Here is a 17,038-nt window from a genome sequence, read left to right as displayed (position 1 = left end):
ATATCCCTTTTTTCATCGTTCTCCCAATTAGGCCAAATATATGACAGTAAGTCAAGTATCTGAGGGAAAACAAATCTTATCACTTACTTAAACGTGCCTTGCTTTGAACAGCTTTGTTCAGGCCTAGAGCCTTAGTACTTCAGAATGAGATGGCCAGGTGAGTCATGTTATTATCATCTACCAGACCGAGGGGGATATGTGACCATAACCTCGATTTCTACAGATATATATATATATATATATATATATATATATATATATATATATAGCAGTAGCTCTTGACTTTTTTCCACCTAGCACAGCATAGAGATAAACTAGTAAACAGTGGCATGCTTGATAGTGATTCTTCCCTGGGATTTGGAAGCTTATCAGAATCTCCAGGGGTACTTATAATTTGAAAAAGTCCCCCAGGTGTGATTCTGATTTGCTTCCTTCTCCTCCTCCTCTGAGAATCACTATTTCATCCAGAAGCTTCAGCATAAATTGGCACATTTATTGGCATATTGTCCTTGTGTAGTTGAGCTCCTTAATCCCCATGACCCCATACTTCCATTTTGAGTGGCCCCCAGTAGTTCCTTCTAATACCGCAACTTCTGAAACCAATGCCTGCCTGTCACCAAAAATGTAGCTACCATTAAAGCAGTCCTGTTAGATCTTGGAATCCTACAAAGCAAGGAGGTTTCCATAGCTTATGGCCGGATTTAATTGTGTAGTTTATTTAAATGGAAGCTTTTGTGCAAAGGCTTAGAATCCAGGATTTATACTAACACCACGCCCCAATTTTATTCCTGTATTTCACGATGAAAATTTTCAAATCTACACCAATGTTGAAAGAATTTTAGGATGAACAACCTGTATATCCATCATCTAGATTCTACAATTAGCATTTTAATATAGGTATTTGCTTAATCACATATCTGCCCAAATGCTCATCCCTCTACCCATCTTTTCACCTTTTCAAAACATTTCACTGTAAATTCCAGATATCAGTACAATTGTCCCTAAACACCTCAGCATGAATATGATTAACTAGAGTTTAATATTTATTTATAGCTTTTTCTTTTGGTGTAAAATTTACATACGGTGAAGTGCCCAAATCTTAAGTGCTCATTAGCTGAGTTTTGACAAATGACATAGCTGTATAACCCAAATCCCTATCAAGATACAGAAGATTTTAACCCCTCTTTTTTTCTGCCGAGATTATTCCCTCTTGACTTTAGGTAGTCTCTGAGTTAAAGGTAAGAAAAAAGCTTGTCAGTGCTTTCAGGACAAATAGCCATCAGTGTTTAGTGATGGATCAGCAGATTTCTTTTTCACATTGCCTAAAGTACTTTGTGTTTTAAATTGTTTATGAATGCTTTGAAACAGGAGTCTAAGTGAGTAACTTACGTTTTTACTTTTTAAATAATTATTTTGAAAAATATATCTATTTAGTTAAGTATTTTATAAGGTAAGAGCTCTTGTTCAGTGAAATGTGAAGTGATAAGGAAATGGAGTTGAGATGGGAAAAAAATCACAAATATTAATGTAATAACAGTAATTTTATTACATTACATTATATATTAATATGTGGTTAATTGATTAAACTGTATATTATGTATATCTAATATCACGAGATATCATAGTCTATCCTGACAACAGTGGCACATCATTTATTCAAGAATACCAGTATATCATAATCTGCCTTTAGGAAATACACATTAAATCCGTCTCACTGTTGGTCTTAGGTGTTCATCATTTTATTTTTAATGCCTTTATGCCTAGTAAATATCTCTTATTTGGCTTAATTTTTAGTGATACAGCATGTTTGAATTTATACCAGTATATTTAAAATATGGTCTAAGTTTGAAATTATTTGCTTGCATTTTATGAGGAACAACGTATAAGTAGATTTCTAATAAAATAGTTCTGGTCCAAAAAGGAGAAATTGTTACAAAAGTAAATTGTGATATTTCCATAATAAGAAGATATAGCAAACATGTAGACATTTGCATATAGTTCCTGAAATATTGCATACTGGCTTTGTCAGTGCTGGTAAGTCCATTTCAAGGATGTTGCCCTTAGTCCATTAGTTTGGATAATGAGCCCTATAAAGTACATTTATAACTTGTGGCACTGCAAGGAGATGGATTCTAATTTTCATCCTTTTATCTAGACACATTGAAAGAAGGTCAATGGAGGGTTCTATATGATTCATTGCCCCAACACATATCAGATGACAGAGACCTGATAATGTCCGTGCATAAGTGTTTTCCTTATTTGGAAACAGCACTTGAAAGAAATCTTTCTATGATCATCCTTTGAAGTAAAGTGGAAACAGATATTAAAAGAAGCTCTAGTCCTTTTCTTAAAAAAAAACAAAAAAAAAACATTATCACACGTGTGACCAGATAGCTATTCTTGAACAAAAGAGAAAGCAACACTTAACAGAAAAATAAGGAGCTTTTAGTGGCTTTTACAGACTGTAAATTATACAGCAAGGTATTTAATGAAGTTTTCTCTCCCCCTTTTCTTAGATCTATTAAGAAAAAGTCTGTTTTCTAAACAAAGGAAAAGCTTCTATTTTCCTAAACATTAGAAAAATTTAAATGATAACACCTGTCCTAACTTTGTTACTTATTAATGCCATTCAAAATAAATAAGTTCTGTCCCACACTTACTTTATAGTTTAAAAGACTTCAAAATAGCAATAAGAATATGTATTCTCTAATTTAGTGTCAGTTTTGTGTCAAAAATACGAAATTGTACACAATTTTTAAATCTTGTCTTCCAAGAAATTGGTTTCTAGGTTCAAAATTGGTAGCTCGTTATGTTCATTTGCTCAGTTATTTAATTGTCAATGAGAACTTTTTTGCTATGCTTCTTCGTAGATGCAAAGCAATCATAGATCAGTTTGGTCAGAGAATAATGTCTAAGCATTTCCTTGTGGAGGACAGTTACTTTTCTGAGAACACATGCTCGCACGTGCAATACAGGTAAGGCACCCCCCTTCACCGACTCTCCAAGGGAAAGTGAAACTGAGGGAAATTTAGCTGTGTGATTATATTGACACTTCTATATGACTCTGCTGCTCAAGTGAGATGCAAATGTATGCCAAACAAAAGATATTGAATATGTTACAACTGTTCTCTTATAGTGTCTGGTTTTGGGGGAGCATAGCCTAATTTTGACTCCATTGCATCAGCTGGGGTTTGTCTGCAGGTCATACATCCTTCTTTAATAAGCCAAGAAAAGATTAAAGCAGAACTTGACTCGGTTTGGGGAGGTGACACTTTTATCATGACTTAAATCTTTGAAACATGCCTTCTGGTGGTTATATAACTGTAAATGAAATTTATCTATGGAATCTGAATCACCGATTAACTGTTTTGTGCATTATAGGCAGATCTCCAGGGCAGTCCTGATTACAGATAGATCTGTACTACAAACAGATTCAGATCAACAGGTAATTTCAGTTCTTTACTTTTTAATATGTTGCTAACTTAATCTATATGGTAATAATGTATAAATTAATTTTGGTGAAATAAAATGTATTAATCCATCTGTGGTAATATGTTTAATGCATTTTAAATATACCATGACAGTTATTTAATAATCTTGATTTCTTAAATATTTCCATCTGGCAGAACAAATAATTGTGTCTTATGTATGTAACAGATTTATGCTAGGAAAATTGGACTAAATCCTAGTTTTCTGACAACTATTTTTATGAAATTGTTACGGGAAGAAAAAAGTAATCCCCTGAGAATCCATTTAAAAATCTTGGAGGAAAGGACTTTATGGTATACAACACTGGTGTTAAGCCCACCATTAAGCCTGGTGTGAATGAGTATCAGCACACATTTTAGGTTCTGATATTTCCTTATTTCCATTGTCTATTTCAGTACCTTCTTCCTCCTCCTCACCCCCAGTTCTGTAAGAGTGTGTTTATACGTATGGTTCTTCCCTCAGTCTGAACACTTAAATTCCAGAAACATGCCCCCTTCTCCTTCTGACTGTATTTTACAGTGACTGATAAAAACAGTTTATTCAATAAGTGTGACTGTCAGACCTGTTCTATATGTTAACTACTAAAAATAGGTTCCTAAAATCCCTTAAGTCGTAAACTTTCTGTTGTATAAAACAAATATGCTTATTATGTGTATGAGCATCAGTATTTTCATTTCATCATTCAGCAAACAATGGGTGCCTTTTACATGCCAGTCAGTTTGCTGGGTTTCGACGAGACAGTGTTAACCATGATAGCATCTCTGCCCTCATAGTTTGCAGTCTGGAGGATACACATACACACACAGATAAATCGCAACTAGATCAACGTGACAAGTGTGAGCAAGGAATGGTACAGCATGTATCATAGCACTCATCACACTGTCCGTAATTGCCAGTTGACTCGCCTGTATCTCTCAGTATACCAAGAACTTTATGAGTGGGTTGAAGTGTAACAGGGAGGCAGAAAAGTAAAGAGCAAATAGAAACACTTCTGAAGAAGCTGAGCTGTGAAGAGTAAGAGAGGGAAAGTGGTTACTGAAGAGGGATGTGGAAGTGAATGGGGCTTCTCTTTTCTGTAAAAGATAGTGTGTATTTTCAGCTGATGAGATGGAGCCAGTAGAGAGAGAGAGAGAGGTTGAAGATACCCAGGAGAAAAAGAGGATGATTGATGTAGCAAGGTCAGGGAAAGGCTGGGGAGGATGGGATTCAGAGAACAGGTAAAAACATTCCCCTTAGATGGGATGTGAGGCACCTTGAAATAAGAGGGTGAATGCAGGACCATGTGTAGGTTTCGGAGTTCCCATCTGGTGGGTTCCGCTTACTCTTTAAATTACAAGGTGAGTTCATCTTCTGAGAATGGGAGTGTGAGAGTGGGGATGTGTCAGAGCTCGGGGAAATGTCAGATAATCACTGTGGAGAGTTAGAGAGTGACTTGTCTCATGGTCACATGGCTGGGCAGTTTTAATGGGCCAGTTGAGTCTGGAGGTCGTGGGTTTACATTGGCATAAATCTCTCCTATCCTTTAGCTTTCATTCTCTTACCCCCACCCAGCCTGCTCATTGGCCTGTTAAGATACCTACAATTCTTTGTCCCCTCTGTTTCCTCCCAGATTACCACCTCCATTCCACCCTCTCCCTTTTCCATGTTTAGACCCCATAGTAGATCTTCTGAACTGCCCTTCCTCTACCACCTTCAGTTCCTTTGTAGCCGTGTTCTTCCACTGCAACCACAAAGGAAAACCCCATCGCTGGATGATGCCGTAATGTCCACCTTTATCACTGAGGGATGCTTGAGAAAACCACACAACCAGACAGACTGGCACTGTCAAGGGCACCAACCTCATTCAGCTGGACTCTTAATACCCACCACCAGTTAGCTGTTTCACTGGCCTCAGGCACCTTCCTCTCCCTTTCTCCTCAGTGCCCAGTCCAAGTCTTCGCTATTTTACCGAATCTTCTTTTAAACCTCTCAACCCTCCCCCTCCACCACTTCACTGAGAAAAGTGAGGCCATCTACTAAACACAATGGCCCTTTACCTCCTGCCCCACCACCCACAACTTATGTGCGCCAGGACAGACACTGAGAGGGCTCCCCTCCTTGTTCAAGGCCAAGACCTTTTACAAGTTTCCTTGACACATAAACAGTACCCTGTATGCCTGCTTTCTCTCCTGAATCCCTAGCCTCCGCCCCCCCCACACACACACACTACTGGCACTTCCCCCTCAACCTATATACATGTACGAGTACTAGCATTTTCTGTTCCAAAAATAAATAATAAAATGTTTCCTTGACTCTGCCCCCATCTCTAGCTAGTATCCAACCTCTCTCTTGCTCTTACCAATATTTTCAAAACTATCTATACTTGCCGCTTCCAGCTCCTTACTTCTCATTCATTTCTAGACCAACCTCGCTTCTGTCCTCACATTTCTACCACAGTTTCTCTTGCTAAATTCATTAATAACTTCATAATGGTCAGGGCCACAGAATAGTTTTTGGTTTTTGTCTACTAAGTCATTTCTGGTACATTTGACAATGTCGATTGTTTTCTTTGTCTTGAAACTATATTTTTTGGCTTCTATGACAATATGTTCTCCTGTTTCTCCTCATAACTTGAGGTATTCCCTCTCTACTTCCTTTGTGGGCTCTAGCCTCCTTTTGAATACCGGGACTCCCCACAGTTCTTGCTTCAGCCCACAGTACCTCTTGCTTTGTGCACACTTGCTGCTTGACTTCATGTACTCATGGTTTCAACTCTGCATAAATGTTGATGACAGCTACTTCTATGTCTCCCAGGAGTGTTAGCCCACTTGCCAAACTTCCTGCTGGACATCTATCCCAAGGTCCCTCAAACTGAACATACACAGAGCTGAATTCACCTCTTCCCTCTGAAAACTGCTACTCCAATGTTCGCTACCTCCATGAATAACACTGACATCCTTCCAACAACAACTTGTTCCTCTCATCTCTGACATACCACGATCCTCCAGGTCCTATCAGTGTACTTCCTAGGAGTTCCTCCAATCTTCTTTTTCTCTCAGTCCTTATTGTCAGTGCTCCGGTTTCGGAATTCATCATCTCTGCCTTTTGATTGGTTGTCCTGCCTCTCACCTTGTCTCCTTCAAATCCTGCATCCTCCACACAGCCATTGCAGTGATCAGTCTAAAATGTACAGCTGGTCAGCTTTTCTTTCTTTCCTGTATTTTTCCCTCTTTTTAAATTTTGGAATAAAATTAAATTAAATGATGAGACTTAGAGGAAGAGTAGGTGTAGGTCTGGATAAATTTTACGGAAGTGGTATTACAGAGTTGAAATTCTCTTTTGATGGCTTTTATAATCTCTGAGATTTAAGACAGTTACCGTCTCAGAGTTCAGGAGATGGAAAGTGCTGTGGTAGGGGGTTACTGATTAAATCTCAATTTTTAAAAATTATAGATGATAGTTAAAGGAAACAAAAGAAGTACTTACATGTTGGTAACAGTCTTTAAGATACCTTTCCAGTTATGTTCATGTTTTTAGTCATAGTCATTCGATAACTATAACACATTAGATACATGTTTTAATAGTGCCTCTTCTTTAATGCTAAAGTACATTTTCTATCATAGGCAGCAGAAAAGGGGTTAAGAATATGGAGAACACAGTTTTTGAGACATGTTAAGCCCCAAAATACACATGATAGTGGGATAGTCAATGGTTATCAAAATAATTTGTATTTTGAGAACTTGTCAGCATTTCCTCGGTGGGCTGTCAATGTGACATTACCAGTAAGATCTAAACATAATGCTCACAGATAAATTTTACCTTTTGGAAAATATTTCCTGTATGAAAGGATATAGTTTCCTCAGATGAAGATGAGATTGAGAATTAATATTGAAGCTTTTGGTTCTATAGAGAACATTGACCTGATGGTCAATATATGAAGCTATATAGCATATCAGTAGTGCCAAGGACAGCATACTGTATATCAATAAACATTAATAATAATTTTCAATTTCACTTTTAATCTAGAGTTTCTATTTTTATTAATGAAGTCCTTAAGTTAATTTGAAGCCATTCATTTTGAAACATTTGGTATATGCTTAGCTATACTTTGGTGTATGTTGACATATACTTAGCTTGTTTCAATATATTTGGGGTTTGTAACACTAAAAGTTTTTTAGTACTCAGCTATTTTTAGTCATTATGAATAATCAAAATTGATTTAATATGATCTGATTTCAAACACTGAAATGCACATAATTCAGTATTAACACCATACACCATAATTGTATCCCTTTAAAATAAACGAAGGATTTAATAAATATTACGGAAATTTGAAATATTTATTGCCTATGAATTACATGAATGCACTATATATGAGGTGTGATCAAACAATATGGTGAATGTTTAAATAAAAAAAACTTGTTACAGTAAAAGACAAATTGCCTCGAATCCCCCTCAAAATACTGCCCCTCGCTTCAAATACACTTATCCCATCATTCTTGCCACGTTCTCAAGCAGTTCTGGGAAGTCCTGTTTTGGGAGTGTCTTGATTTCATCCTCCATCATCATAACACTCTGTGTCAAACATCGCTTCTGGTAGAGCAATTTCTGTCAAATAAAAACATTCTGGGGGCCAGCCTGGTGGCTCAGGAGGTTAGAGCTCCATGCTCCTAATTCCCAAGGCTGCTGGTTTGATTCCCACATGGGCCAGTGGGCTCTCAACCACAAGGTTGCCAGTTCAATTCCTCGAGTCCCGCAAGGGATGGTGGGCTCCGCCCCCTGCAACTAAAGTTGAACACGGCACCTTGAGCTGAGCTGCCTCCCAGATGGCTCAGTTGGTTGGAATGCGTCCTCTCAACCACAAGGTTGCTGGTTCAACTCCCGCAAGGGATGGTGGGCTGTGCCTCCAGCAACTGGAAAACGGCCACTGGACCTGGAGCTGAGCTGCGCCCTCCACAACTAAGACTGAAAGGACAACAAGTTGAAGCTGAATGGCACCCTCCACAACTAAGATTGAAAGGACAACAACTTGACTTGGAAAAAAGTCCTGGAAGTACACACTGTTCCCCAATAAAGTCCTGTTCCCCTTCCCCATTTAAAACAACAACAGCATTCTGGTGTGTCCTCATCTTCTTTATTCCCCGGATCTGGCACCATGCAACTTCTGGCTCTTCCCCAATGTATTCAGGACATCGAGGCAGCCATGACAGTCCAACTACAGACACTCACGAAAGAGGACTGCCAGAAATGCTTCAGAAAGTGGCAAGAACAATGGGATGAGGCCGGCCTGGTGGCTCAGGCAGTTAGAGCTCCGTGCTCCTAACTCCGAAGGCTGCCGGTTCGATTCCCACATAGGCCAGTGGGCTCTCAACCACAAGGTTGCCAGTTCAACCTCTCGAGTCCCGCAAGGGATGGTGGGCAGCGCCCCCTGCAACTAAGATTGAACACGGCACCTTGAGCTGAGCTGTCGCTGGGCTCCCAGATGGCTCAGTTGGTTGGAGCGCATCCTCTCAACCACAAGGTTGCCTGTTTGACTCCCACAAGGGATGGTGGGCTGTGCCCCCTGCAACTAGCAATGGCAACTGGACCTGGAGCTGAGCTGCGCCCTCCACAACTAAGACTGAAAGGACAACAACTTGAAGCTGAATGGCACCCTCCACAGCTAAGATTGAAAGGACAACTTGACTTGGAAAAAAAAAAGTCCTGGAAGTACACACTGTTCCCCAATAAAGTCCTGTTCCCCTTCCCCAATAAAATCTTTAAAAAAAAAAAAAAAAAAGAACAATGGGGTGAGTGTGTTCAAAGCGAGGAGGGAGTATTTTGAAGGGGATTCATGGCAATGTGTCTTCCACTGTAATAATTTTTTTTAATTTAAACATTCACCAAGGTTTTTTTTTTAATCATACCTCATATGATATATAAATATGTAAACAATGCAGAAATTGGACATTAAGACACTTTTGCATGTTATGCGTATCAAATTCTGTTCTAAAGTTAAATCCTTACAAGCTAAACAAGAAATTTCAAGCATCAATGAGTGTTTGAAAAGAAGATGCTTGATTTGGAAGTTAACTACACTCTAATGATAGAAAAAATGAAAATGAGATCTAACAGCTATGTCTGACACTTTTTTCTGCTCTTTAGATTTCCATTTTGACGGTGCCAGCAGAGGAATCAGGAACTTCTGCTGTTCGGGTCATTGAGTTGTGTTCTTCAACAATGACATGCATGAAAGGCACATGTAAGCACAGTAGAGTCACCTTATATTTGTCTTCTGCATTTGCTTAGAAAGTGAAGAGGGCATCTATTGTTACAATGTCAGGGTCGTGTTTATAGTTTTGCCATACGTATTTTTTTTATTCACTGTATTTCTTCACACAGTGTATGTTTATACAATAAGTCATTTTTTACTTTCCGCTTGCCTGTAAACCTTCAGTGGCTAAATCTTCACAGGCACCATTATAAGTTCTCCAGTGAAATAATTTCTGTTACTTTCCAATCTTTCTGTAGTTTTTCTTCAATTTACTGGAAACATACTTCCATAAAATGTGTTTTCTTTACTGCTAGTTTTGTTCTTTACTTTTTCTTAGAATTCTTAATCGAATTACTGAACTTCTACCATGTATAAATCCTCAATTTATTTCTTTTTTATGAGACTAAAGTTAGGGACTACTTGAGACCAAATAGTTCTGGGTTTTTTTTTTCCTGTTTGTACTAAAATTGCTGTCTGTAACACTGTCAGATATTATGCCTTCTACAACATATTTCTTAAAGATGTTTCAGTAAGTAGAAATCAGCAAGTATGCATTAGGCATCACTATGCCTAAACCTAAACTGTGTACTGTAGGGCTTGTAAAGACTCAGTGGCTGACACGCCTGATTTGAAGTGTTCATAATCTTATTGTATACCTGATGGAACAAGACAATGTTAACTGAGTGCAGTGTACTCTTCAAGGCATTTTCAGGATAGGTAAAGATGAATATGAAAGAGGCCATGACCTTACTGGACTCACAGTTTTGGTGGGACAGATAAGAGAAACACAAAAGTAGAGGCACAATATGAAAATACAACAAGAGAGATACCAACAAACAATGGACTCTAAGAGATTCGTAGGAGGGGAACATAATATCATTAGCTAGAATTATATTATTTACTTTTTTAATCTTTACTAAATTTATTGGGGTGACAATGGTTAGTAAAATTATATAGGTTTCAAGTGCACAGTTCTGTAATACATCATCTATATATCACATTGTGTGTTCACCACCCAGAGTCAGTTCTCCTTCCATCACCATATATTTGATCCCCTTACCCTCATCTCCCACCCCCCCTTACCCTCTGGTAACCACGAAACTATTGTCTGTGTCTATGAGTTTTTTCTGTAAACTTATATTAAGTTTTACTCAAACTGCTATAAGAATTATGAGAAGCAGAACACTAATCTGGTTTGGAATAGTGAAGGAAAACTTGACTATATTTTCAAGTGTAGAACTACTGTTTATTAAAAGATGGCAAAAAATGTGGTAGAACAGAAGTGTGGGAGCTTGATGCCAGCAGGGAGAGTGAAGAAAACTTGTGCAATATTGCTGTGATACTAAATTTCCATTTTAAAAAGTAGCTCAGAGAAGGTTTTTCTCCTTTTATAGTTATTTATGCTATTGGTCAATCTTTACCATGACACTTACCATTATTTTCCCCTATTACTTTAATCAGTTTTTTTCATGTCTTTTTTCTGTGTTAGTGTCTTAGATATAAAAGAAAACTGCACTCTCCTTTGGTTTTCTAAATTACATTCATTTTATGTTCATCAATATTTTCGTAAATTCATATTTATAAAAATATTTCTGTGAAATATTTTTATATCTTGTCTGATAATACATATTCACTATTGACAATTTGGAAGATATTAAAAAGAAAAGTAAAATTACTATAATCCCTCTACCTAGAGATGATAAATACTTGATGTATGTTTCTTTGTTTTTTTTTGTATGTGAATACATATGTATTTTCATAAAAATACAATATATTTTACATACTGTTTTAAAAATGTGCTTTTATAAATAATGCAACAAAAATCTTTTTGCATGTCTTATGATACTGTTATCAGTGATTGTGAATATGCCATATTTATTTAATCCCATGCTGTTGCAATAAGTGTTAATGAACATTTTACTTAATTGTCCTGTAAAAAACATCCATCCTTATAAGTAAATATTTGGAAGCATCCATTACTGTTTTTTAAGTTTTTTGAGTGGAATTATTGGGTCAAAGTGTGTAGATATTTTTATTTTGAAATAATTATAGATTCATAGGAATTTGCAAAGATAGTACAAAGAGGTCCTGTGTGCCCTTCATCCAGTTTCTTATAATAGTTGCATTTTACCAAATTATATTACAATATTAAAATCAGGAATTTGACATTGGTACAATGTGCGTATGTAGTTGTGTAGATTCTTGTGACCATCACCACAAGGATCCCTTGTGTTGCCCTTTTATAGCCACAGGCATTTCCCTCCCTCCCCACACCCACTACCTAATCACTGGCAACCACTAATCTGTTTATCATCTCAGTTATTTTGTCATTTTGAGATTGTCATATAAAAGGAATTATACAGTGTATAATTTTATAAGATTGACTTTTTCAATCAGTGTAATTTCCTTAAGGTTCATTCGACTTGTTGCATATATCTATAGTTTGTTCCTGTTTGTTGCTGAGTGGTATTCCATGATAAGCTGTATTTATTTCTGGCCTCCAGGGTTTCTACTGAGATAAATCCTGTTATTTGAATTGTTTTTTACCTAGAGGTAATTTTTTTTTTCTCTCAGACTGCCTTCAAGATTTTTTTCTTAGTCTTCATTTTTTAGAACTCTGATTATGATGTGTCTTGGCATACATTTCTTTCGATTTATCTTATTGGGGATGCAGTTTGAATCTGTAGATTGATGTCTTTTGCCAAATTTGGGAAATTTACATCCTTTATTTTTTAAAATATTTTTCAGCCTCTCCCTCTTCTTCTGGGACTCCTATGACATGGCTGTTAGAGCTTTCACTATAGTTCCACATGTCTCTGAGGTTCTGCCCATCTGTTGATTTAAAAATATTTATTGTACCTATTAAGAGCAATCTACCATGTTAGGTACAATGGATGATGCAAAGGAGTATTACCAAAGTGGTAACAATAATAAGATAGTACAAAAAGCACCAAGAAGAGAGCAAGCTACATTTGTTTCTGTTCATTTTTATATAGTCTGTTTTCTCTTTTTTTCTTATTGTTATTTCTTTGATTCTACTTTAAAGTTCACTGAATTTTTTCCTGTGTCCATTTCATTCTACTGTTAAACCCATACATTGAGCTTTTTTTAAAAAATTTTTTTATTAAATTTATTGGGGTGACAATTGTTAGTAAAATTACATAGATTTCAGGTGTACAATTCTATATTACACCATTGACAAAATAAAGAGGCCACCAACTGAATGGGAGAAGATTTTTGCAGACAGTGCCTCTGATAAGGGGCTAGTATCCAGAATATACAAGGAACTCATGCAACTCAACAACAAAAAAACAAACAACCCAATTAAATTTTAATTATTATATTTTTCAGTTTAAAAATTTCCATTTGGTTCTTTAAATCTTTGATTTATTTACTGAGGCTTTCTCTTTCTTTGCTAAGACTATTGTTTCATTTGTTTGCACCATGTCTGTAATTGCTCATTGATGCATTTTTTTATGGTGGCTGTGTTATGTTAAATCTTCAGATAACTCTAGTAGCTGTGTCATGTGACGTCTGTTAATTGTCTTTCCTCATTCAAGTTGAGGTTTTCCTGGTTCTTGGTATAATGAGTAATTTTGGATTGACACTCAGGCTTTTTTGTTATTATGTAATGGGGCTTAGATCTTATTCTGTTTTAGGAGGCCTTTTCTACACTGCTTTCGTGAGGAAAAGGGGTTCCATCTTGTTACTGCCAGGTGGTGGTCGAAGTCCTGGTTCAAACTTGGCCTCTGCTGGGACTTGGAGGTTGGAAAACGTCCTCATTACTGCTTAGTGATTGTAGTGAAAGCTCTCCACTAAGCCTCCATTCAGTCCACCCTGGCTAAGAGGAGCAGGAGTGCCTTGTTATTGCTCCCCACGTGGTCTTCACTGACACCATGGGGAGAGGGGTGTGGCTTCATGACTCAAGCAGTGGTAAGAGCCCTGAACACACAATGGGATTTATAGATGATGTAATACAGAATTGTACACCTGAAATCTATGTAATTTTACTAACAATTGTCACCCCAATAAATTTAATAAAATAAAATTTTTAAAAAAAAGGGGAAAAAAAAAGAGCCCTGACTCTCCATTAGACCTCCTCTGACACTACCTCACTGGGGCAGAGGAGCAGTTCCTCATTACTGCTGGGTAGGGGTGGAAATCCAGGATTCGACCATAATCTCCACTAACACTATAGAGGATGGGGACTGCTGCTTCCAGTGGGGATGAAAGACCTGGCCCCCTACTTGGACTTCTCTGAAACCACCCCACCAGGGAAGATGTGGCACCTCATTACAGTCTGGTGAGGGTTTAAAGTCTAGGCTCCCCATTCAGCCTTTAATGGTGGATATAGAAGTAGGACCTTGGTTTTTCCTGTGGTGTTTGACTGGAGTAGAATAATTATTTTTCTGTCTTGCTTGGTTGCTCCTTTCCCGGTTCTTTCACTAGAGAAAGCAGTATTTCAATGGGGCTTTTCGTTTTCCTCGCCTGAGTCCACTGATGTTTTTGCATTGCCAGTTTTTCTGGTAACCAGTCTGGGATACATGAGGCAAAAGGAAAACCCAGGAAATTCTGCCATTTGTTGTTTTTGTCCCAAGGTCCCTATCTGGACTGCTTTCTTCTACCTCACAGAGATTTTATATAATATTTTCAAAAATTTTAGCTGTATTTGGCAGGAGGAATAGGGAAAAGTGCCTTTACTCCATTTCTCTGCAAGTGGAAGTCCTTATATGTCTAGACTTTTAGGACTTTTGATATATGCCCCCCTCCCAAAGTTCTATCAACTTTTATATCCAATGATAGTTTTTAAACAAGAACGTCTTTCTCCAAACCCTCAAGAACACTGGGTATTGTCTTATCAAAACTCTTTTGGCAATTTGAAAGTTGAAAAATGATATTTTGCTTAAATTTGTATTTAATAATTTAAGTTGAACATCCTTTTGTAATGTTTATTAGATATTTGTACTTTTGTGAATTCCTTATTCATTTCATTTATCTATTGCAGTGCTTGTTCTTTTCTTATCAACTTATAAGAGCAATGAAACATTAATGGCATCTATACCCTTAGTCTCAATGTGTTGCAAGTATGTTTCTAGGTTCATTAAGCATTTTTTTTTAAAACATAGGGTAAGTGGAGAGCATTGTCCTAGGTCTTAGGAGTAAGACAAGAAGTGATAAAAGAAGTAATTCCTGATCTCAGGAAGCTTTAAATTATTGGGGAAGAGAAAAACAACAACATAAATAAACTTAGAAAAACAACAACTCAGCAACAAAGCAAGGTAGCGTAAACTAAGATACAAGCAATGAGTGTTAAATGGAGGAGAGGTCATTGTGGTCTAAAATGATCCAAGAATGCTTCAAGAAAAAAAAGGGCCATGATCCTGCCCTTAAAAGTGGTATATAAGAAACTTTGTAGTTTCGTATTAATTATAATGATAATATTAGATTTCCTTGTAAGTTTTCTGTAACGGGATAAAATATTTGAACTAATTTTATATTGTGAGGGATGATATATTTGTGTTTACATATACATATGCACACACAAATATGTGCATTTATTTATAGGTACATCAGTGTATTTTTAGAAAACAAATTTCAAAGAGTATATACTAAAACAGTCGCAGCTGTGATTGTGCCTAAATAATGGGAATACAGGTAACTGGCTTTCAGATTTTTCTATTTGTTTATCTTGAATTTTCTGATTTCTCTGCAACATGAATGAAAAAGATACTTAACTAGACACGCCACAAAGATAAAGGGCCATATTACAGACATGTATGATACTGTGATGAAAATTTGACATTCTATACCAAATGTTTGCTATAATTTTGATTATGTACGATTGAATCCACAATTTTAGATGTTTATTTTCAGACTACTACGATATAAAAATGTTTCAAGTGGTCATTCAATTTGACCTTTTTTCTGTAGTCTTCATTATCATCAAATCTTCCTACTTTGATAAATAGTTCCTAAAATTTTAAACCACTTCTCCAAATTACCTTGTAACATACTAATCAGTGACCCATCCTAAGTTAGCTCTTTCCCACATCCTCTTTCCTACTTTGCCGTCTGAATTCTGTTCCCGCTTAATTCCTTTATTTATGTGTGTATATCTTCTCCCATTCCCAAACCTCTTCTTCAGGTCACCTCATTCAGAAGTGTCTTCTGACTGATTGAGGAGGACAAAGTATGCCTGTTGTATTCTATAGTCATATGCAACATGAAGTGGTATTGTGAACTTCACATTTTCTTTATAAGTTAAGTCATAGCTATTTTAAACATGCCTTGGACATTTCCCTGGAATTTTGACACTGTTTAATTTCCAACGTATTCTTTGGGGGAAAGACTAAAATGCATTTTACATGTATGTGTCTTAGTATCTTTTTCATATAGTAGAGTTAGATTTATAGAACAGAATCACTAATGAGATCAAAGAACTTCCTTCATATTATTAAATACTACAGAGTACAATGTTGTATGGTAAGAAATAGCAGGAGAGCACCTCCACATTTCCAAATATAGGAGATCCCCACCTTTGGATGAAGTATATTTCTTGACAGATCTGTTAAAACTGTGTGCGGTGAGGCAAACTTTTGTCTCCTCACTTAGGCATTTCACACAGGAATTGTCAGTCAGGTGGGTAAGAGCAACCTAGAGTACTGTATAGGTCTTCTTTACGCCTGCCTAGAAGAACCAGAGAGATGGTGAAATTATTTGCCTAAGGTCATATGGTGATACTTATCTTTGAAATATACTACTACTACTACTACTACTACTATAGTGCTGCTGCTGCTGCTGCTGCTACTATTACTGCTATAGTACTGCTGCTACTACTACTACTACTATTACCACTGCTACTACTACCACCACCACCAGTAATAATAATAGCTATCATGAAGGATTTGTTGGGAGTCAGTACAGCGCTAAGTACTCCCTATGCATTATTTCATACAATCCTTAAAATAATCCTATGAAGTAGGTACCATTAGTACCATTTTACATATTACAAAAGTAAGGCATAGGGAGTTTAATTACATTGCCTAAGATCACACACTTCAATTCAGTAAGTGGCAGAGCAGGGGTTTAAACATAATTTTTTTTCATTCAGGGCCCATGAAGCAGCCTACCACTTTGCTGATGCTGAAAATTTAAAAAATAATAATGCTGCCTTCATATACTTTTCTTTCTGTTCATAAATCATAAACACTGTGCCAACCATAAAACAATGGGCTTTTTTTCTATTATACAATAGAGAAAACAATTTGCTTGCATTGTGTGATGATGGTCATTCAACAAATATTTGTGTGCCTCGTG

The 17,038-nt window shown here is 36.8% G+C and overlaps 1 protein-coding gene across 1 annotated transcript in view; it reads left to right on the top strand.

The window, feature by feature from the left end:
• The window catches only part of CHM (CHM Rab escort protein), a 191,528-nt gene that overhangs the window by 143,305 nt on the left and 31,185 nt on the right, over positions 1–17,038 (top strand). Inside the window, exons 10-12 of the mRNA XM_019717433.2 lie at positions 2,871–2,975; positions 3,382–3,445; positions 9,613–9,709. Of these exons, the coding sequence (XP_019572992.2) occupies positions 2,871–2,975; positions 3,382–3,445; positions 9,613–9,709 (266 nt within the window). The remainder of the gene's footprint in view (positions 1–2,870; positions 2,976–3,381; positions 3,446–9,612; positions 9,710–17,038) is intronic.

This window comes from Rhinolophus sinicus, chromosome X (genome assembly GCF_036562045.2).
Source record: "Rhinolophus sinicus isolate RSC01 chromosome X, ASM3656204v1, whole genome shotgun sequence".
In the NCBI taxonomy this organism is placed as follows: Eukaryota; Metazoa; Chordata; class Mammalia; order Chiroptera; family Rhinolophidae; genus Rhinolophus; species Rhinolophus sinicus.
Note: the sequence above shows the minus strand (reverse complement) of the source record. Positions and strands in the feature narration are given on the sequence as shown.